Below are 23,237 nucleotides of genomic sequence, written 5' to 3'. Positions count from 1 at the left end.
AACCTGAATGCTCTTTTTACGCTAAAGCCATAAGCTTAGTTTTATTTTCCTTTTGAGTGAACCCAATTTATCTCGGCACTTTTCTCAAGCAACTTCCGAAGCTCGTCTTTCGCAGTGCCATCCAACTTCTCTGCAACAAGATACAAAATTTCGAGCTGCGTTTCTAGAACCAGTACCGCGGTTTGCAGTTTTGAAATTGGGTTTGGAATAAATCGGTACTTCTCGACGCAGCAAAGCTCACTGGCAAGAGCGCCGTTGGTTGGAACTTCTTGCAGCAGCTGCGCGGAAGTAGATGTCACCTTCTCCACGAAGTCTGCTGCCTTGGTGCGGTTTTCTGGATAGCACTTCGCTGCTCCTGGAAATGCGCCCCATCGGGTCGTCACTGGTTCTGGAGGCAAGGGACTGTTCGAAGTCGAGGGGAAAAGCGAACGTCGCTTCAGGGATTACGGCAACATTTTTTTTTAATTTGGACGCAAACAGATTAATCGTAGAGCACATGTTGCAGATCTGATCTGCTGCACGGTGCAAAGCATGAGAAACGGAAGTCAAATGCTGTAGGTTAGGAAACAGATTTGAAATTCGGGAACGCAGCTTTCTTTTATGAAGCTTGGTCAGTCGTACGGGAATCAGGCCTTCATGCTGAACCCCAGGTACGATCATAAGGCGGGGGGGGGGGGGGTGAGGGAGGTTGCGAGGGGGCCTGCAAGCTCCCCCTTCGGTACCTCGGTACAAGAAATCGCGAAAAAAATAGCTGCGGGCCTGCTGAAACCTATGGGGTGAATATTTGTTGCAAGCATTCGTAAATTCGCGCCCCATCGCCCCAGAGTTCCTATACGATGCCTTCTCAAAGATCACACTAAGGATCGCAGGCCGACAAAAGCGTCCGCTCAGTAGAGGCACTGGTACATTAACGACAAGCGGAGGCAGAAATGGACACTTCGGAGAAAATCTGGACAACTGGGAAAGCCTGCAGTTGTGCGGGGCACTCAACGTTCCCGTTCTTTCGTAAATTGCGTCGTAAATTGACTTATTATGGCATTCGAAGTACGGCTCCCACCTACTTGAATACACTTGAGCCACAGAAAGCATGGAGGTTTTGCATGTTAAAGGCTGATCATCTAATGCCCTTCGTGTTCACGTGGGTGTCCCTCAAGGAAGCATCTTGAGCCCTCCTTTGTTTAACATTTGCGTCAACGATCTTATTAACATTGATCCCGACACCACGCACATATATATGCCTATGACACCACACTTCTCTTCTCATCCAAACCCCCAAATGATTTGGTCCTACGTCCTAACAGCGTGCCAAGTTACATCAGTGGTCTCTCCAAAACGATCTATTAATTGACACCGAAAAAACCAAAACCTTACTCTTTCAACAAGAAATATTATTGATGTCGCATTACCTAGAGATATTGTGCTTAACACCTATAGAAGTTGTACGATCAATCAAATGTTTGGGTGTGCACTTTGATCACGATATGCCCTGGCACTCCCATATAAATTTCCTCGCTGGAAATCACCGGTGCTGGGTGTTTCACCTCCACCTGAGTACTAATGAGACATTTAAAAATCACCGTCAAGAGTGCGTCAAGGCGCGAAAAAATATTTTAATCGACTGTGCGGAAGGCCGTACTCGGATGTGGCGATTCAGTGGGACGCGTATACAAAGCCCGTGTTGCACACTTCATAAATGTGCCCATTATTTCTTGCAGGCACATAGAATGTGACGGTATACTTGTAATGTACGCGCAATTAGGAAACAGCAGTGCGTGCTTGATTCACTCCTGCTTGCCAAAGCTGGTCTCAGTTACGTAGCGGAGACTTTTCAAAACAAAAACCTTCAAAGCAGAGTGTTTCTTCTATATCTTTTTTTTTTTTGCTGTAGAACGAAAAACTTGAACTACCCGGTCGGCAAATATCTGGAATCGATGCGTTCTATAGAGGCGTTGCATTTTTGGAATTTCTTTTTCGCACTCACAACCGTTTTGTGCCCAAAACCGTATTTTAGTACGACATACCTGAAATCTTTGGCACGGTAAAAAGTAAATCGCATGGTCAATCGCGAGGAAAAGAAAGATGAGGGGACCTGCCTTCACTCTCGCGCAGCTCGCCGCTTTCGTGTCCCTGTATGGCGTTCTGCACAAGTCGCCATAGCGAACGAGCCCTGACTGCTGAGCATCTTTCGAGTCGCAAGCCTTGTTCCTGCCCTGCTTCGCTGTGCGACGACACTGAGCTCGGAGCCGAAATCGAGAGCATCGGTGTGTTTTGCAAACCGCAACGTCAACACTTGGTGCGGCGACAGGGTGCTTCCGCTTGCCGCTGCACGCGCGCTCACGGTTCTCGGCAGAGCGTCGACGATGTACGCCGCTGCACTGCTGTAAGTGCTGCTTCCATGCCGCAGCATCGAGCCATGTTTGAGCTTGAACATCCGCGGTCGCCCTGCAGCCCGAACATCGCTATATTTACTCGGATACCGAGAAGCGGGTGCCTTATAGCCTGCAGCAAGACGTACCTTTCGCATGGAGCAGGTGCACCTCTACTCGTGGGAGCATGGGAGAACGCTGCGCACTTGGCCCAGGCTCCGGAACCCCTCAGCGATTTCAGGCACAGAAACATCCAGCTTACGCATTCTTATCAATACAGAAAGCATGTGGTCGGCGATAAAAAAGAGAACTCCGGTCAGTATGAACACTTGCTCCGCGCTACAGCAGATGCCGAGAGGAGCGTCACGGCTGACCACGTCCAGGGTGTGTTCGTACTGTTGGCACACGGCCCACGCTATCGGCTTCTGAAAATTAACCACCTCGTGCTGCCGGCTCTCCACGGCGCTATGGTTCGTCTCTTTCAACTAGCGACAGACCCTGCTGCTATCGTGTCGTCTAGTGCCCTTGTGCCAACTGGACTAATAGCAGTCGAAGATGCGGGAGACCTCGACGTCCTGCTGGAAGACTTTGCGCACGGCGTTGACGGAGTGTTCGGCCCTATGACGAACCTTGGTAGAGATGAGTTCTGCGCGCTTTCGCCAACCGCCATCAAAGTCACTGAAAGTGCGAAAGTCGTGGACCTCCTGGAACATCGGGTACGTGATGCGGTTACAGTTTCCTTCCGCCTCGCGTTCGACCCTACTGACGATACACCTGGAGCACTTGTGCCTCACTGCCTCCAGGATGTCAAAGAATGCGAGGAAGAAACTGTTAACCTGCCACTGGCCACGGCTGCTACTCGACTCCTTCGTCTTACCTCAGACTCCGCTCACGTTGCTCCCGCTGCGTTTTCGCCATCTGGCCTCCGTGGTGCCGTAGAAGATGAGGAAGAACTTCTGCACCGACTGAGGAAGGAGCGCACCTCGCCTGCTGTTGGTGATGGCCAGCGGGACATCGGAGGCACGGCGAAAGAGACGTCAAGTTGCAACTGGCGCGCCATCTACGTCGTCGTGCCTACAGTCTGCAATGATTGACGGGAAGACGTACGTCTGGGGTGGCCGCATGCTGGAGGCTTCGCAAGACGGCTGCCACCTATACAGGACGTTGAGTTGCAGCTCTTTTGCCTTATTCCGCATCGCTTTTAGGCGACCGAGATTGCCTGAAATATGAAGGTGTGGAGTGCCCGGCGTTGGACCGTTTGAGAAAGTCATCACGGCTATCCTCCATGACGCTGCCTCCACTGACCCCTACGAATGAACTTCGCCTCCGGTATAAATTTCAAGCCAGACGGGTGGAGTCCTGATGGTGGCAGGGTAAGGAGAGGATGACGGCGCAGGCTTTCGCGAAGAGGATGAAGATTGCGCCTTTAGATACGTCAGATTTTATGTTCTATCAAGGACTTCGTCGTCGGCAAATTATAGTACTATGCTTTCTTTTTCTCACACGTCATTATTGGTTTTTGTCTCAAGCCATGGTGCCTTTGCGAGTGTGTGTGCAAGCAGCTTTGTCGCAAGAACACTGCAGTCAGTAGAGTGAACGGTACCCGGTGTGCTTTCCCCGCGTGTTTCGCCCCCACCCCCTACCCGCCACATTATAACGTGATCGCCCTGCGTCGCTGTGAAGCTGTCTAACGCACCATATGAAGATATCTTAAGATAGAGGTAAATATAGCGTGTGCTCTAAAATTTTTCTGCAAAGGTATTTCATCTGAAAGTCGTGTAATCCGCCGGTGTGGTTTGTGCACGTAGATTGCGTAACATATAAGGCGTACAGTATTTGCGCCATGAAACACAATTAAACTCGAATAATATACCGAAAATTGCACAAGCAACCTAATAATTTTGGCTTCAGGGTACAAGTTCATATAGCGAAGGTGAAGCCCGCCAAAATTTAAAGAGAGCCCAATTTCTGAATTTCAAAAACGGCAACCTGGTTCGAGGTATATCCAAAGTGAAAACATGTCAGCGAATGCACTGTGGTTGACTTTCCCATATTGCACTGTCATCAGGTGGTGTCGCTAAACGTGGTGCTGACACGGAATCAACGCCATGATCTTCTACATCATAACATGTATAAACTGCATAAGTATTTCCTCTGCTGAATACTAAATTGAAGTTTTGATCATTGTGCGACACGGGAAAACCAACTTAACTAGTCTTCAAAGGCATGTCTCACTTTCGGCAGTTCGAACCATGCGTAGTGCCGATTTAGACAATTTAAAACCGAGTTCTTTTTCTATATTAAAAGCTTTCAATTTGCAATATAGCGTTGAGCCCTATAGAAACATAGATTAAAAATTTGGTTAGTTAAATTGTCAATAATTTGCCTTTATTTGAAATTTTTCAGGAAAACAAGGTCCGCCTTGGGGATAAATCCTTATGCAGAGACCGCAGCGACATACCTTTCACAGTTAAAGAAAAAAAACTATTGGACATTTTGTAATACCCGTTAATAAAGTAAAAGACGCAGGCACAGTTGCAGCCAAACAGCTAGTCAGGCAAGAGGCACCTTGAACAAGAACCGCTCTTCATCGTTTTCCGCACGCATCGTCGTGTGACAATCCTCAGGAGGGAAAACAACCTCCCCGATGCTAATCTGAAGGCGGATCAGCTGTTCCGTAAGGTTTAAAAGGCGAACAGCGTGAACCGCGCCATTCGCGGGACATGTGGACGGACCTCTCCGGAGAATCGAGTGGGGCAATTTCGTGCATCACTTCGGCTAACTTAAGCACCACGAGGTGAGGGCTATTGTACAGATCAAGCCTGCCTGGGGAGAAATGGGCTCGGTCAGCGGTCGTAAACCGACCTACAATAGGTCACTGACTTGGAAAGGCGGGCGCAGGCGGTTGGTGCGATGATGTCTCGCGTGGTGGCACTGCGCGATGGCATCGCGTGCGTACTGTGGGATTGAGCCGGCGGTGTGGCGGCGGGAAGACTTGTAGACAAAAGTAACATACGGCAGAACCATGCGTGAAGTACTGCTTGGCAGAGATGTAGCTTGACAACAAACCGGTCAATATCCAGTGTACATGTTTAGTAAGAGCATTGGTTTGGGGACATAGGTTGTCATCTTGTGCGGTTGTAATGCAAGCGGAGGGTGCCATCGCCTAGTTTCGTCAGAAAGTAGCGGCCTCGATCGGTAACACTCATGTAGCACCATAGTGAACTATAATGTCTTGCAAAACAAAATCTGAAGATTCGTCACCATGCGCTGTGGCTAACGAGTACGTCATATCGTACCTGGTCGCACAGTAAGCTTTAATGTCAATCCAGTTATTTGTACAGGACTTGCCTGGAGAAAGCGCCCATTTCTGCTCCAGCTGAGTACCAATGACACATTTACAAATCACCGTCAAGAGTGCGTCAAGGTGCGAGAAATCGACTGTGCAGAACGCCGAACTCGGATATGGCTATTCAGTGGGACGCGTATACACTGCCCGCGTTGCGCATTTCATACATGTGCCCATTATTTCTTGCAGGCACATTGAATGTAAGGGTACTTGTAATGCACGCGTAATTAGGAAACAGCTGTGCATGCTTGCTATCCTCTTGCATGCCAAGGCTGGTCTGCAGTTACGTAGCGGAGAGTTTGCAAAACAAATAATCTTCAAAACAGAGTATGTCTTAATTATGTACCTTTACTCTTTCTTGCTGTAGAACGCAAAACATGACCCACCCGGCCGACAAAAATTTGTTTTGTAATTGATGCGTTCTAGAGGCGCCGCTTGTTTGGAATTTGTTTCCCACTCACAACCGTTCTGTGCCCGAAACCGCACTTTTGTACCGCTTACCTCAAATCTTTGGCATGGTAAAAAGTAAATCGCATGCTAAATCGTGAGGAAGAGAAAGATGAGGGGACCTGCCTTCACACTCGCGCAGCTCGCCTCTTTCGTGCCCCTGGCTGGCGTTCCGCACCAGACAAGCCCTGACTCCTGAGCATCTTTCGAGTCGCAAGCCTTGTTCCTTCCCTGCTTCGCTGTGCGGCGACACTGAACTCGGAGCCGAAAACGAGGTCGTCGGTGTGTTTTGCAGACCGCAACGTCAACGCCTGGCGCGGCGACAGGGTGCTTCCACTGGGCTCTGCACGCGCGCCCACGGTCCTCGGCAGAGCGTCGGCGGTGCAAGCCGCTGCACTGCTGTAAGCGCTGCTTCCATGGCGCAGTACCGAGCCATGTTTGAGCTGCAACAGCCGCAGTCGTCCCGCGGCCGAAACCTCGCACTCTTTGTTCGGATACCGAGAAACGGGTGCCTTACAGCCTGCAGCAAGACGTACCTTTCATATGGAGCAGGTGTACCTCTACTCGTGGGAGCATGAGAGAACGCTGCGCACTTGGCCCTGGCCCTGGAACCCCTCAGCGATTTCACGCACAGAAACATCCAACTTACCCATCCTTATCAGTGCGAAAAGCATGTGCCCGGAGACAAAAAAGAGCACTCTGGTCGGTATGAATACCTCCTCTGGACTAAAGCAGACGCCGGGAGGAGTGTCACGGCTGACCACGTCCAGGGTATGTTCGTACTGTTGGCACACGGCCCACGCTATCGTCTTTTGAAAATTGACCACCGCGTGCTGCCGGCTGTCCACAGCGCTACTGTTCGTCTTTTTCAACTAGCGACAGGGCCTGCTGCTATCGTGTCGTCTCGCGCCCTTCCGCCAACTGGACTCATCGCAGTCGAAGATGCGGAAGACCTCGACTTCCTGCTGGAAGGCTTTGTGCACGACGTTGATGGAGTTTTCGGCCTCATGACGAACCTTAGTACAGATGAGTTCTGTGCGCTTTTGCCAACCGCCATCAGTCACTGAACATGAGAAACTCGTGGGCCTCCTGCAACATAGGATTCCTGATGCTGCTACATTCTCCTTCCGCCTCACGTTCGACCCTACTGATGATACACCTGGAGCACTTGCGCCTCACTGCCTCCAAGCTGTCAAAGAATGCGAGGAAGAAACTGTTAACCTGCCTCTGGCCAAGGCTGCTGCTCGACTCCTTCGCCTTACCTCAGACTCCGCTCACGGTGCTCCCGCTGCACTTTCGCCATCTGGCCTCCGTGGTGCCATAGAAGACGAGGAAGAACTTGTGCACCTCCTGGAGAAGGAGTGCCCCACGTCTGCTGTTGGTGATGGCCAGCGGGACATCGGAGGCACGGCGAAAGAGACGTCAAGTTGCAGCTGGCGCGTCAGCTTCATCGTCGTGCCTATAGCCAGCAATGAATGACGCGAAGACGAACGTGTGGGGTGGCCGCCTGCTGGTGGCTTCGCGAGGTGGCTAGCCTTATTCGGCATCGTGTCTATACGACCAAGACTCGCTGCAAGATGAACGTATCGAGTGGACTCTGGGAAAAGCATCGCAGCCATGCGCCATGGTATACTGCCTCCACTGACTCCTTTCAACGAAATTAGCCTCTGGTAAATTTCAAGCTAGATGACTGTAGTCCTGATGGTGACGGTGTAACAAACGTATCCCGGCGCAGGCTTTTTCATATAAAGAGAAGAAGGTGCCGCTGGAAACAGTTTTTAAGTTCTAATGAGGACTTTGTCGTCAGCAAACTTTTCTTTTTCACACGTAGAGGACACATCGATCGCGGCTTGTCTGTGAAGCGATGGTGGCTTTGCGATTGTGCCTTTGCAAGCATTTAGTTTTGGGGCAAGAGTATGTCGCTATATTTTTTGCGTCCTCTATCAGTATGCTAATTGACAGCTCAGGACCGGGGTACCGTACCATAAAACTAATCAGTGCGGAGACACTACGGGACAGCGGTTAGTCGGTCCCTGCCGCGGTGTAGTGACGAAAACATGGCATGCTACGGATACACATATATGGGTGTTATTGCTTTGTTCTGACACTGACATCTGGTGTTTTTCGTCCCCTTACGTGCTTTTAACGATAAGCACGCATCAAAAGTGTATGTGGGCGGTGATGGAGCTTACAAGCGATTTTTGTTTTGGGTTGTCTAATGGATTCAGAGACTGCAGACTTCACTAGAATTGCTGTGAAGTATCATAAGGCCACATCATCAAGTGTTCTGCTCATGAGACTCACATTAACGTCTAAGATTTTCTTGTTAACCCCCTGCCTTCCTCTCTCTCTCTATGGTTTCCCTTTCTGTAAATTTGTAGATCTGTTTCAAAAGCTTTAAGTGCGCACCCATTAAACATGTTTACAAGCGCTTTCCCCTCGTTTCTTTGCGTCTATTGTGCCTTCACATTGCTGTTTTGATAAGATACAATATTGGTAGCATTCACTGCTTATATATACACGGTCTAGTCCTAGTATATGGGCCTTGACGTTATGCTCCTCAAGGCCGAGTGCACGCTTACACGTCGGCAATGCTGTTACCCGTGCAAAAATCAGCGCCATCTCCTCGTTTCAATCGGGCTCGCGTTAGTTCGAACTCCGCGTAATTGGAGCAAATTTTCAGTCCGCTCAGCACTGAGAGAAAGGTGGTGAATCTCCGACGGGCGCTGGCCTTAAAGGGGCCCCGAAACACATTTTCGGTGCATTGTTTTGCCTGTTGGTTGCATAGAATGTTATAGTGATGCTATTAGCATTGGTCGTACCGCGTATACTGTGGTTTTTAATATTTTAATTAGCTCGCAAAATCAAATTCGTGGCGCTGACGGTGTCACCACACAGTGGCGGTTTTTAGCAGCGGATATGACATCACTTTGTGCGAGCTTGATTGTACAAAGAGTAAAGATACTGCAAATTGGGTTAATAACTAGAAATAAGTTTTGTCAAGTTTTTGCGTTTTATATTACATTAACAAAACCAACTTGTTTGCCCTAGATAAAAGCACTGTAAATCAAGTAAAACAAAAACACGACACCAGAGGCACTGGCTACTTTTTGCATAGAAGGACTTTGCACCTCTCTGTAAACACCCTACGACCTAGCACTAAACACTAATGGCTACTCTCTATGTATCAGAGTGCGGCTTTGCGGAATCGATCCGATCAAGCCATTGCACTCTATAAGCGTTCGTTTCGGTCCCAAGGAAGGATGCGTTCGTTTCACATTTAGAAGGCAGTGCGCATCGTCAGTTTCAGAGTTACACGCAGTGACCGAACACTCCGCGAGTTCTACCTTGAACGATTAATAACTGGACGCCCCACTCCAGTTGTAACCAACACAGTGCTGTGAGCGTGTGATTTAATTACTCTAAAATGAACTAATCACGCGCACAACCTGGACACATTTCTTACTGTGTAAATAGTTTGTACATATTACTTCTCCCCCTATCCTCTCTTCCTGTCCCCTCACCTCTTTCATTTCATTTCTCCATTCTGCCTGCTATCCTTTAATTCCGCTGCCCCAGCTCAGGTGCTTCAGTATCGATGGCAGATGCCGGGGCTAGCAAAAATCTTTTCCTTCCTTTCTACTATTATTTTTAATAAAACCACTACCACCACCAGTTTGTAGAGAATCATCGGGCGGTGGCACCACGTTCTCATCAACAGCGCGCACCGTGGCCAACCAGCGCGCTAGGAGCGACGGGCGATGGTTGGCGGTAAGCAGTAGCTATACGCGCTATGCTAAATGTGTCTGATATCTTGCGCAGGCTGTCACACCGTCGCAGTATCTCGCGCTCGAATCCATAAGTAAGGAAACGTCACTGATCAGTGTTCTCTTCTATCCCCCCCTATCCTCTCTTCCTGTCCCCTCACCTCTTTCATTTCATTTCTCCATTCTGCCTGCTATCCTTTATTTCCGCTGCCCCAGCTCAGGTGCTTCAGTATCGATGGCAGATGCCGGGGCTAGCAAAAATCTTTTCCTTCCTTTTTACTATTATTTTTAATAAAACCACTACCACCACCAGTTTGTAGAGAATCATCGGGCGGTGGCACCACGTTCTCATCAACAGCGCGCACCGTGGCCAACCAGCGCGCTAGGAGCGACGGGCGATGGTTGGCGGTAAGCAGTAGCTATACGCGCTATGCTAAATGTGTCTGATATCTTGCGCAGGCTGTCACACCGTCGCAGTATCTCGCGCTCGAATCCATAAGTAAGGAAACGTCACTGATCAGTGTTCTCTTCTGCGCCGTCGACGCGACGGTGAAGCATCGCTGGGTCAGCTGGGCGTTCACATGGTTGTTGTAACCATGCAAACTGCGCTGCCAGCCTTGGCATGAACGAGTTAGAGAACAGGCAACCATGGAGTGCAAACTTCCGCCACGTGCTAAGATAGGCTGTTTTGATTGGTCGCCCTCAGTGTTGTCATTGGGAGAGTGAAATGGGGATAGGAAGCTGCGCGAAAATCGAGTTGAGGGCAGCATTTTGTTTGCTTGTATTATGGAATTTCTTCATTGAATAACTCCCATTCCTATGCATCGATGCTCGTAATTCTTTTTGAGTCAGCATCTGTGTGACATAAAGAATCCATCTGAAGTGTAACCGGCATCTGTTCAAGCGGTGTTTCGGAGCCCCTTTAAGAAAGTCTCGGTTCCCCGTTTCCCCGTGTCCGTCGAAACAAGCCCCTCCCCAAACTGAAAAAACAAGTATTTTATCTTATCGTGATTGGTTCCTTTGTCGGCCTGGTTCACGAGGAAGCCTAGCCGACCGTAAGACAAAATTGTGCTTAGCAGTGCATTACCGCAAGCTGTGTATTTCGATGGACGATACCTGACGGGATACCGCGAATCGCTAGCGCCAACTAGAGGTCGCCACCACGACGCCTCTGAAGGCCCCAGACCACCGACTTTACAACCAGATAATACAATTTCAAATATATAGAAACAAAGAGATAAGTTTAACTGCATTAACCAAAAATGTCATTGACATCTTCAGTCATTCTTAAGTGGTCTGCCCTCCACCGCTCCCCACAAACAGATCTTCTCCCAGAATAATCCATAAATCCATTCAAGTTACTAAAGTCTTGAAACAAAAATTGTAATTTTAAGTCACAAAGCAGGATGCAGTAAGCATATGCTATGTTGGCGGACTTTTTCTTTTATTGCGACACTGTGCCTGCTGGCATAAAGTAATATCTAAAAATACACACACTGGACTCTCGAAGGTAGTACAGTAAGGTTCGGGGGTGCGGCCCAGAAATCCAGGCTTCTATATCTGGCGGTCGGCCTGGGGGACGTCCGCAACGGGGCAGGCGTTTCTGCCGAACGGCGCGCATAGAGGGCTACTGTGCTGGCCACTGCCAGGTTACCACTGAGGTGAGGGCGACACGGAGGCGTAACCTTCGAAGAAACCTCTTCTTAGCGCGCAAGGTCGCCAAGGAGTGTTGGCGGACGTGTCCCTGAAGCAGCACAGCAATGTTATCTGGATTTCTGTGTCATGGTTTAGTTTTCTGGAACCGCAAGTATTCTCCACCTCTCTTCTCAGAGTCGCAGAGTTCAACGATACTTGCTTCTCAAGGTACTTCCACTTTTAATGCGTTAACATTAGAACGGCAATCATCGCAAAAAGTGTCCAGCGTTGGCGTGTGAAGCCTAGACCTTGCGCATAACCTCTGGGCCCCGAAGGTGCATCTATACAACCTACAAGTGTCCGCCTACCACCCAATGTAAAAGCTCCACTCTCCAAAGGCCTAGATCCACCTCCATGACAGCCGATTGACGTAGTTTATCAAATGCGAAGTTGGTGCACTAGCACTGCTTACCCCTGCTATACTTTGCTATGCATTGTTACACTATGTTATGCATGAGCATACGACTGCTGGCCTGAAAGACGCGGGTTCGATCCCGGCAGCGGCGGTAGCATTTCGATGGGGCCCGTGTAACGTGCGATGTCGGTGCCTGTTAAAGAACCCAATTTGGTCAAAATTGCCGGAGCCCTCCACTACGGTGACCCTCATAGCCAGAGTCGCTTTGGGAGGTTAAACCACATAAACCAACATATGCATGAGCATAGCAAATGCTCTAAAGCAGGGGTCTCAAACACGCGGCCCGCAAAGTCTTGTCGTGCGACCTGCTGGGCCAAAAGATTTTAGCCGTTGTTCTAGGAAAGCTTCACGTCTTCTCTGTTTTTCACTTTTGGATATACTATAACATATAAATCCCCCACGTCGGGTGATCCCTGCCTACTCAACTCAGACACTATCTTTTTGTGAGAAAGGCATAGACGTTTGAACAAGACGGCAAATGGAAAAGAACTGAGAAAGTATAAACAAAGTTTGTTCACAAGTGTCCTCTTCACCACAGCGTTTGACTTCCTCGCTTTTTTTTTTTCGTGCTTGAATCTACATTTACCTACTTCTGCTTACTTTTCACCGTTTTTGAGCATTGGAGTCCCTCTTTTCCTTTCATGAGCCGCCGCGATGGCTCAGTGGTTATGGCGCTCGGCTGCTGACCCGAAAGACGCGAGTTCGATCCCGGCCGCGGCGGTCGCATTTCGATGGAGGCGAAATGCTAGGGGCCCACGTACTGTGCGATATCAGTGCACGTTAAAGAACCCCAGGTGGTCGAAATTTCCGGAGCCCTTCACTACGCGTCTCTCATAGCCTGAGTCGCTTTGGGACGTTAAACCCCCACAAACCAAACCTCTTTTCCTCTCTCCCCTTTTCGACTACTGGCCCCTGGGAGACAAAATTCAACTAATGTGGCCCACATTGCGAGACGAGTTTGAGACATCTGCTCTAGAATATCGGCCTCATCACATATGGAGCAGTGAGGGGAGGTCCCCACGGCGAATGGAGATAATCCAGGAGCAAGGAAGTACGCTTGAAAGCGACCGCCCGTTAAGACGCGGAGCTGAGCACAAGCTGCGAAACGCGGCGAGCGCCGCAGAAGCGCGGAGCACCCGAGGTCCAGGGAGCACCACGCGCACGTGCATGCCGTCTGTGAAGGCTGAGGGGCGACTGATGCGAGGGGAGAGAGGCCAAAGTTGAGGGAGCGCGACCACGGTGTAAGGCGCGAGCTACACAAGTCCGCTCTGTCCGCAGACCCCACCGTGAATCCCACACATTGGCTGCAGCTGTGTGACTGCGCTTCCTCCTCACTGGAAGCCGCGTGATGTGCGCGTCGCCACCTGCTTATCGCTCGCACTTCAAGGAAAGGGCGCGGCTTCGGACAGACCCCGCCGAAACCCGTGACTGCGGCCGCAATAAAAGTGTCCGGCATTAGTGCTGGCGTGTGGATCCTCCACCTACCGGGAGCAGATGTGCATCGCGCACATAGAGAGTACACCCACTACCCGCGTACCAACCTCCACTCTCCAAAGGCTACCACCCACCTCCATCCAACCTCCTGATAACACAAACCCAGAGTGAAAGGAAATTAAGATGCAAATTGCTCGTCTAGCAGCTGAAGCCGTGTATGGGAGACGCAAACGGCAGGCAAACTGAATCACATTGACTGTCTGCAAAGTTTTTCTGAAACCATTATCTGTAGCTCTTGGAGCTTATATTTTCCCTACTCTGCTCTTAAAGGAGAACGCATCAATTTTTTGGATGCATTTTTTTTCTTGGAGTGATGTGCTGGAGAATGACATGAACATGAGTAATGATGTGGAATTCACGTATGGCAGCTGAATTATTTATAACTGAATTTTTCTCATGTCGTTTCGGTTAGAAAAGTTGAACGGTGGCTGCGACGTACAGGACGGGTTCAGGTCACGCGAGGCATGCAACAAACTGCGATATAATCGTCGCATGTTCATTTTTTTTGTCATTCGAACTCCTGAGCACAAGCTAGATCAAAAAATTTTGCAACAGGATGACAGGCGATTCAATATCCAACAGTATTTCGGCTTTCCTTACCCTGGATGGACAGTTTCAGTGCCCCTTTAATGTTCCTTACATTGCAGAACGAACTGTCAAACTGACTTTTACTTTGAAGACACTTCGCTGAAGTGATCTTTGCTTCATTGTGGAGGGAGACTGCATTATTTTATATGGTTTGCCGACAAGGAAACTGAAGTACCTTGTTGCAGAGACTTTTGCAGTAGCGGGGTTTGACTGTACTTGGTGATATTACCATGAGTGAAGGAAATGTCCAAAGTGAAAACTAGAGGACATACAAGGAGCTCATTGGACTTTTGAAACAATGACCTATTTCAGAAGCACAAGAAACAATAGACACAAAGTGCATGCTGCCTACTTTATTTGAGTACAATGCACAGACACGTAATACAGAAAATGACATGTCAAATATTCCCACTTTGCCTTTTGCCACCTAATACAAAAGAAAACTTGTTCTATTCTCATGTGGATACTTTACTGGTACACACTAGATATTAAATACAGGTATGCAGTAGGTAAAGAGTAAAAATTTATCACCTGGTCAATATGAATGTCCGAAATACAAACAACTGATGGCAAAATTTTGATATTGCAACAGAACACCCACATCATAAGTGGCATGAGCAGCACAAAAGGAGTACCATAGCTGCCTTTGACACGACAGTAACAAATGTCAATGCAATTGCCATTCTGAAGCTTACTGGACATTTAATATGAAAAGTACAATTGCCAAACATGGTACTTAAAAACGATGATACACGCAAAACTAAGCCTACACTGCCCAGTGAAACAGCAGAAGCACAAAAAGAATGGCACACCATGGACTGCACTAAACAAAGCCAAAACGAAGATTACAAGGATGAATGGCATTGCTTAAAAACACGAGTAACTGTAGGAGGAGGCAGACGACGAAAAAAAGCTGCCACCAACCACTGCTGAGGAGACCCCAATTGCGAATTGGTAGGATGATTGGGGACCTTGATAGAAACAGTGGCCTTTATGTTTGACACAGCCAGCTTGTGCCTATAATTTTCCCTCTGCAATGTGCCTCCCGAACCAAAAGCGTTAGGAGCAAAGATTCTCCGCAATAATTGTCCTCAATGTGCACCACTTTTAGAGGAATCAATATCCATGTTTGCCCCAAACGCATGGTTCAAAGGAAAAACACTGGTCAACTAACTGCCCATGAAACTGCAAGTTAAAAAATTAAGGGGGTGGGGGAGGGCACTTGCTGAACCCAAGCTCTGGCACCCTAAAGATCAGTGTCATACCAGGCAGCCAATTGGCCGCTGCTGTCCTGCTGCGCCGGTGCCGGAAGGGAAGGGTCAAGAGGGTCAAAATTAAGGTCACCGGGGGCATCAAGGTCCATGCCTGTGTCCATCGGGGTGTAATTGTGCCCACCTTGTGATGGCCCCAAGTCAAGTCCTTGCATAGAGTCTATGGGGACTTGCTGATCATAACCTGCATACACAGAAGTGGACTGTTATTAGTTTCTAAACAAGAGCACAGTTTGGGATGACAATTACACTCTTTCAGCACTTTTCAAGACAACAAAATATTCATCCTGCATGTAGTGCAGTGCAGTGCAACTACAGCATGCCAAAGTAGACTGTAGTCTGCAGTCAGCAGTGTACTGCTGAATGTCCTGTTTTGACTGCCCATGCTGCCAGTATCACAGCAATGCATTACAGTGAAGACCAACGCATGCAAGATCCATACAAGCAGTAGCTACCGCATGCTCTGCAACTAAAAAGTACAGTGGACCAAGGGTGCCTGCAAAGCAAGCATTACATATTTCCCGTGACCAAGTCTATGAACAAGCACTGCCGGGACTGCAGACAAACAGTAATTTTGAACTGAATGCACGATGCAACTTGGAATAGCCACAAAAAATCACTCAGTAGAATATCCTGCCTGAACAGCAAAATACCTTTCTATCTTTCTCAAGGTTGGGCCCTTTAATTACAGCAGTCCAAACCTGTGCGTAAGCATTCTAGGTGACTCAACAGATGAAAAATGAAGTACAATGTGTTACATGTGTTGGAGGTTTGTAGCAGAAGGGAAAAACTGCCACATTCTGCCATTCCCTTACTGCAAAGCAGCATGTTGCCCATAACGCTCAATGCCCCTCACATGGACTACAATTGAAACCTAGATCAGCATGGGTGCCAGCAATGATATAAGAACCACCCAGCTGTGTTATGTCAACAATGACATTGAATGCTGCAGGTATGCACAGCCACTCTCAGTGAGCAGCATGGCTTGTTAAGTACTTTGCTAAGCTTAAACATAATAATAAAAATATTGCTAACCTAACCATCATGTTGTTGCTAACTACCCGGTGCCCATCTTCATGAAGCATAGATGGATTGATGGAAGGCAGGAGCCTCCCCTTTGAAACAGGGTGGTGGAAGTTGCCACCATACATATATTTTCGTTTAACTGTGTTGTAAGTTATTAAAATTTGCCATTTTCTTTAAATACGTCTTCCTACACTTCTAACCTCATGTCGCCTCTTTGCTTTTGAGCCACCAATCTTCCAAACGCTTTTTGCTAACTTCCACCGCATATTTATTTACATAACCATTATCTGTAAACCCTAGGACCTCAGGAAGAGTGACTGTGCCTGCATCAACGTCCGGATGGATGCCATCACATTTGAGTATGTTTTCAATTGTTTTACAGATTTACCACACACAGCACATATGTCACCTCCTTCGTTAAATTTCTTTTTGTAACTACGCATTCGAAGACACCCTGACCTAGCTTCAAAGAGTACGGCACTACCTCGAGTTAACATAGAACGCTTCCTTCCTGATTTGCGTTTTTCAGTATCGATATAGTTGTACACTATGCTTCTTTTCCATTGAATCTATCCAAGTTTTACCTTCCGCGTTTTTAACCTCTCGTTTAATGCTCTTTGTTTCTCCCGTCTTTGCATCCTGCATAATTGCTTGTTAGTTTGCTAGTCCTTTTCCGCAATTAGGAGTCAACACTCATTCTGTAAGTATTTAAATACCTTAGCTGCCCACCTGCTTTCGTCCAATTTCCTCAGGCATTCTTCGTATAGTATTTTACTCTGAGCTTCTTGTGCTTTGAACGATGCCCAGCCCATATCCCCCTGTACTTCCTCATTTGTGGTTTTGCCATGGGCACCTAGTGCTAATCTTCCAACAGCTCTCTGATTTACATCTAATCTTGACTGAACTTCTGCCCTTAAGGGGGGACGCGGGTCTTGAAATCGCGAAAAATGGTCAAAAATGGCAATTTTCAAAAATTGCCATTTTGAAGTCTTTAATGTCCCAACTATGCCTCTACAAAATATTTTAGCTGAATTCCAACTCAAAGTATGAAAAAAACGGCAATTTAGAAACGTCGGTGAGCCGAAATTGAACGCCAAGCGCGAAGGTTTGCCCCATTTTCAAGCTGCCGTAGCTCCGCGCGACGCGAACCGATCGGCGCCATCTTGGTCTCGTTTGAAAGCTGGTTTCCCGCTCTCCAATTTGGCGCCCCTCGGCAAGCTGTAGACCCTCGCACAGCGGAGCTATCAGCACCCGTTCGCAAGGGGGGAAAGCGTCGCGAGACAGCCGCCGATTGGGTAAAACGGGCGCCTCCTCGAGGCGCAGCCCTCTGATTGGCCGTGACGCATGCTTTGCCCCCCGCGGCCGCGTTGTACGGCTCCTTCCCGTCGTCTGCTTTCGCCTGCACGCCCGTCATTTTTCGCGCTCCTCTTTGTTTCCTAGTATTTTTCGTTCTGCCGTTTTCCTTATCGTTATTGTAGATATTTTGGCTATTGAATCGCTTCTTTTAGCCTCGAATTTCGTGCTTTTGCGTGTATTTGCCTGCCTGGTGTCTTTGTTCCGTGTGTCACGATGGCCCGAGACGCGCGCTTGAAAGCAAGCACGCGAAAAGCAGTCGGCAAAAAGAGACGCGTATGGAATAAGTAGAGCGCTGCATCGTCGAGAACTGCAGCTTCGGTGATGCCGCAAGCTGCTGTACCCTCGGTGGATGCGGCTGGACTGAGCTCGCCAACAACAGCTTCGCCGGTGGACGCGGCTGAACAAACCCTGTTGACGCCAGCATCGCCGGTGGACGCGGCTGGACAATGCCGATCGCCGTCAACTTCGGTGTTACCGCAAGTCTCTGCAGTGCCGGTGGATGTGCCTGGACTAAACCCGTGGAAAATATCGACTTTTGATACGCTGCAAGCCGCTTCGAATTCCGTGTCGTCGGAAGCGGCCGAGCCGGCTGACCTAAGCCTAACGTCGACTTCGGCGTTTGCGCACGCCGCTTCCTGCCGACGGACGCGGCTGAACCGAGCTCGCGTGCTACACGCTTCGACAACCACGCGCAGCGCGGACCTTGGCAGCACGCCAAGCCGCTGCCGCCGCTGATAACATAATTTGTTTTTTATATATTTTGAGGAGAGCTCCGGGGGGCGGGGGGGGGGGGGGGGGGGGGGGGGGGGGGGCATTGTGCGCTCTAAGCTGAAGCTTGAACATTCGCATTAGACACTCCTCACTGTCCTCTGTTTTGAACCTCGCAAGAAGCAGTTTCTCGCTTCAACCAAGGAATGGCAACAACCAGCAGAGCTGTTGCAGCACAGCTTGGTTACAGGCCTGGGAGCTTCCTTATTGGTAGGAGCCTTGAAAAAGATAAACAAAGGCTGTGCAGGTCTGATAAGGGTCACACCAATGCTGAAAAGGTGAAGAAGAGGATGGCCAAGAAGCACAAGCCTGACAGCACCCAGGACTACTGCCCAGGACTTTTGTGAATGTGTGGCAGATTCAAAGAAAGTAGCAAGTGATTTTCTGAGCTTTTTTTTTGTCAAGTGCCAATGCAATACAGATGTTTTCATAATCTTTACATGAACAGATTTCTGTAAATTTGGTGTTATTGTGTTCAGCAATGACTGGGCGGCATGCTAAAGCATTAAATTTTTCCATATGATCAGTAAACAAAAATGGCAGAGGTAAGCAAAACTTTGAATGCAATTTTCTCAGCTTTGCTTTTTCGATCAAATGCCTTTGCCTTACGGAACTTTTCATAATGTTTGCATCGACTGATTTTAGTGAAGTAGGTATCATTTTCTTCAGCAACACCTCAGCTACATCCTAAAGCTTTCCAATTTTCATTAAACCCAATAGACTAGCAATTAGGACAGATGTAAGCTAATTACTCCCTCATTGTTTTTTTTTCCTACTTTGTTATTCATTCATGACCTATGTGATGACTTTTTAAAAATTTCTTTAGCTTTAGGATGTGCAATGGGCCCTTAAGAATGACAGCATTACTTTAAAACTAGTTTTTTAAATTAAGAAATCACCATAATGGCCCGTAAGAAAAGACCCAAGTGGCATAAATTATTTTGCCATATCTTCATTTCTAGATGAGATATATAAAATCTGAATATATATTTGGGATTAGCATTCAAAGATATATCTGCATGCCAATTTTCAGGAAGATATGTTAAGAAATAAAGAAAAAGTTTTCAAGACCCTCATCCCCCCTTAAGCAGAGAACTGCATTCCCGAAAGTAAGCCCCAGCACCATTATTCCTTTCCGAACACCTCTCAGTACTTCATATTTGTTGTACCCCATAATGCCCTATGTTTCATTATCCCGGCATCTGATTGCCCTTTTGCCATGAGACTGTTCCTGCTTTTCCGTGTATATCTGCTCTTCATTTACCCATACCCCGGATATTTGTATTTGGCCACTTGGGGTATTTCATGGCCTTGTATTGTAAGTACCTGATCACTTGTATCGTTGAAAATCATCACACCCAACTTAGTTGCACTAAAACTGAAACCTAGTGTGTCTCCTTCGTCTCCACAGCAATTGACCAGAGTTTGCAAATCTTCCTAGCTATCTGCTAACAGTACAAAATCGTTTCCATACATTAAACTTGGTAGTCGTTGCTCAATGACCTTTCTGCCTAATCTGTACGATAGATTATAACCTAAATTGCTTCCTTGTAGCCTTCTTTCCATATTTATCATATAAAGCATGAACCGCAGCGGTGACAGAGGACAACCTTGCCTTAATCCTTTGTGTACCTCGACAGTTGTACTTTTAATCCCTTCCCATGGAATTTCAGCTTTATTTTCTCATTATATTTCCTGTAGAAAATCTATTACTTCATGACCGATACCTTCATCTTTTAATGTGTTCCACAGGAGTTCCCTGTCCACGTCATATGCACCGCTTATGTCCAGGAAGGCTAAAAACAGAGGTCTGTTGTCTGCCTTAGCTATTTAAATGCATTGGGTAACCACGAAGAGGCTATCATCTAAGCGCCTACCCCTTCTCACTCACTCATGCCAGTGCCACAGTACCTAAATGCTGCCAACTGCCTGAAGGTATTTGATTGGCAAGAATGCGGCCCTTTGACCAAGCAAGTTGGGAAGAAAATGATGCGTGATGAATTTGTTGCCACTTAGCAACAAGCCTACCGGGGACATCAGTCTCTGCCAGCACCTTGCCCATATTGCACCTTGTAGGCTTACAAAGCCCAAGCTCTTCTATGCCTAAACACCAAGCACACTGTCTGTGCAAAGTGAAAATATGATCACTTGCCAGCTTATCATTTGGTGTGCCCGAGTGTTTGGACTGCAGTACACAAATGGCTATTTGGTATGCATCAGCAGACATCCTCCAAAGCTAAAGCTTTATAGACCTTAGCAAGCCCTTAGCGTAGCGCTTAGTCTGGTTTGGTTTAGCGTCCCAAAGTGACTCTGGCTATGAGGGACACCACAGCGGAGGGCTCCAGATAGTTTCGACCACCTAAGGTTCTTTAATGCGCACCGACATCGCACATTACATGGGCCTCTAGCATTTTGCCTCCATCAAAATACGACTGCCACGGCCAGGACCAAACCCTGGTCTTTCGAGTCAGCAGCATAGCACCATCAACACTGAGCCACTGCGACGGCAGCGTAGTCTTTAGCTGAGGCAGGTGTCCAATAGCAAATATTTTTGGGGGGCACATGCTAACAACCATTCCCGAAAAGTTATGTAATCTGCTCCCCCCTTATCTCCCCATCTAGCAGTAATTATAAAGCACTATACCAAGGGCTGTCACTAGTGTTATGAAGATGCCAGTAAATTTAAGTGGGCATGACTAAGAATTTACATGCACACACATGCAGGAGTCACATGCATATCAGATGCCTACTGACGCATCTGTAGCGCATGTATTCAAACAAGGCATGCAGAGTACACTAAGTGCTTAAAGAAGGGAAGTTCATACCACTGCATGTTCCTTCCAGATTAAGGACAGCTCAGAAAAAAAGAATAGTTTTGAAGTGGTCAGTGTCAGATGCTTAGACAAAACTCCTTTTCAGCTCCAACAAAAGGTTTTGCATTAAGCGCACAGGCTGTGTGCAAGATTTCGTTGGCCTTGAGACCCATGTCGCAGATGTTACGACCAAAACAGCTGTGGTTACCTTGGTTAGTTGAAAAGAAGCTGATAAATGCTGAGCTAGGAGCAAAACGCATGCGTTATCGCATTCGAAACATCGCGCGATGAGTGACGCACGCCACAAGTTTGACCGCGTTTTCGCGTAAGTTTGTTCAAGGCTGGGTTTGCACTCACATTGAAACAAGAGACTTTCACATCACACTCAAAAGTGTTCCTGCTCGCAGAGCCCAGCCTGAACCCTGTGGTCTCAAAATCAAGCTCGTTAAATTGAGAAAAAGTATATGCTACAGAAATAAGAAGAACCCCTTCCATTCTTTCACACAAATTATTAAATCGCACACGTACACCATTCATAGATCTACCCAAAGATGCACTAATGTTGCTCCGGACATTTCAAATAAAACCTTCTTGCAGAAGCTAATTTAACTCGCCAAGAATAAAAAAGACCAAGAACCCCTTGTAGAACCACAGTCATTAAAAAAAAAAAAAGGTGAAATAATTTATCAGTCATTCCATCACACCTAAAGTATAAGAAAACCCAAGCTCAGTTCTCATACAGAAGCAAGTGCAAAGAAACACATCACGTCCGTAAGAAATTGTGGGCACCTAGCCGCCAAGCTCGTATTGTCACCTTCGGGCCCTCACATGGCCTCAAAGGTTGTTGCTGAGCACAAAGGCCTCACCCTGCTGAGAGTAGGGATTATGGCGTCCACTAGGCGGGCCTTGGCTGCCTGAGTACATTTGTTCATGGTAGGCATCAAGGTTCATATCCATGTCTGGTCCCTGCAAGAAAGAAATCGCACTGCTTGATGCACATGCCACAATACACAATAAAGAAAAATGCTACAAATACCACACATACTTGTGTAAGGGCTGCGCCCCCTACTTGGTGGCCGTTATTTCGAAAAAATCAGCCAAAAGAATTGCTTCATGCGTGCAACTCCGCACTCGTCACGTGCTGTTCACAGCTTGTGTGGTGAAACCTTGACATCACGCACGAAAAAGCTCCAGCGCTACCACACCACACGCTGAAAGAAGGCTTGGACACTCTACCATTATGAAGCAGTTCTGGTTCCAACACTCGATAGCAAGCACGAAATAAAGCATTTGACGGTAAAGTGAAAAATCAATGCTACTGCGCTGTTTCCATCCCAAAAGGAGATAACTATTACCCAGGTTTTCACCAATTAATTTATTTTTACGCTAATGATTTTTGGCAGTTTGGGGAGGCATTTTTTTCAACGTAATTTAGACAGATAATTTGGATGTTTTAGTGTGAAAGCACTACCGTGCAAAAACTGCATATAGGTCAACCCCTTTACCTTGAAGTGAAAAAAAAAAAAGAAAAGAAAAACTGCCGAAACACATTTATTTACAACATAGGCTGCGTCCCTGCATCACCGGAGCTACGACTTTCCGCAATATCATTCGCCGCATCCCACAGTGCATCGTCCTCCGTTCCATCAAGCTTGTTGCTTATGCAACACTTCTTGAATGCAATCTGGACCATGGTGTCTGGCAAAGAATGCCAGGCCGACAACACCCAGCAGCAGACGGTCGCAAGCGGATGCCTTTCCAGACGGTCTGTCGGAGTCTTCAGGTTGTCACCAGACATCCAATTATTGTATTCCTGCCACACTCTGTACATAAAGGGCTTGTTGCGTACGACATCGAGAGGCTGGAGGGTGGCCGTCATTCT

The 23,237-nt window shown here is 47.7% G+C and overlaps 1 protein-coding gene across 1 annotated transcript in view; it reads right to left on the bottom strand.

Moving 5' to 3' along the window:
* Positions 1 to 14,459: 14,459 nt before the first annotated feature.
* Positions 14,460 to 23,237, bottom strand: part of arm (armadillo) — a 60,520-nt gene continuing 51,742 nt past the window's right edge. The window contains exons 14-15 of the mRNA XM_077646061.1: positions 22,222 to 22,321; positions 14,460 to 15,576 (exon numbers count right to left, since the gene is read on the bottom strand). Of these exons, the coding sequence (XP_077502187.1) occupies positions 15,368 to 15,576; positions 22,222 to 22,321 (309 nt within the window). The 3' untranslated portion in view covers positions 14,460 to 15,367. The remainder of the gene's footprint in view (positions 15,577 to 22,221; positions 22,322 to 23,237) is intronic.

Source organism: Amblyomma americanum, chromosome 1 (genome assembly GCF_052857255.1).
Source record: "Amblyomma americanum isolate KBUSLIRL-KWMA chromosome 1, ASM5285725v1, whole genome shotgun sequence".
Taxonomy (NCBI): Eukaryota; Metazoa; Arthropoda; class Arachnida; order Ixodida; family Ixodidae; genus Amblyomma; species Amblyomma americanum.
This window is presented reverse-complemented; position numbering and strand designations above follow the sequence as displayed.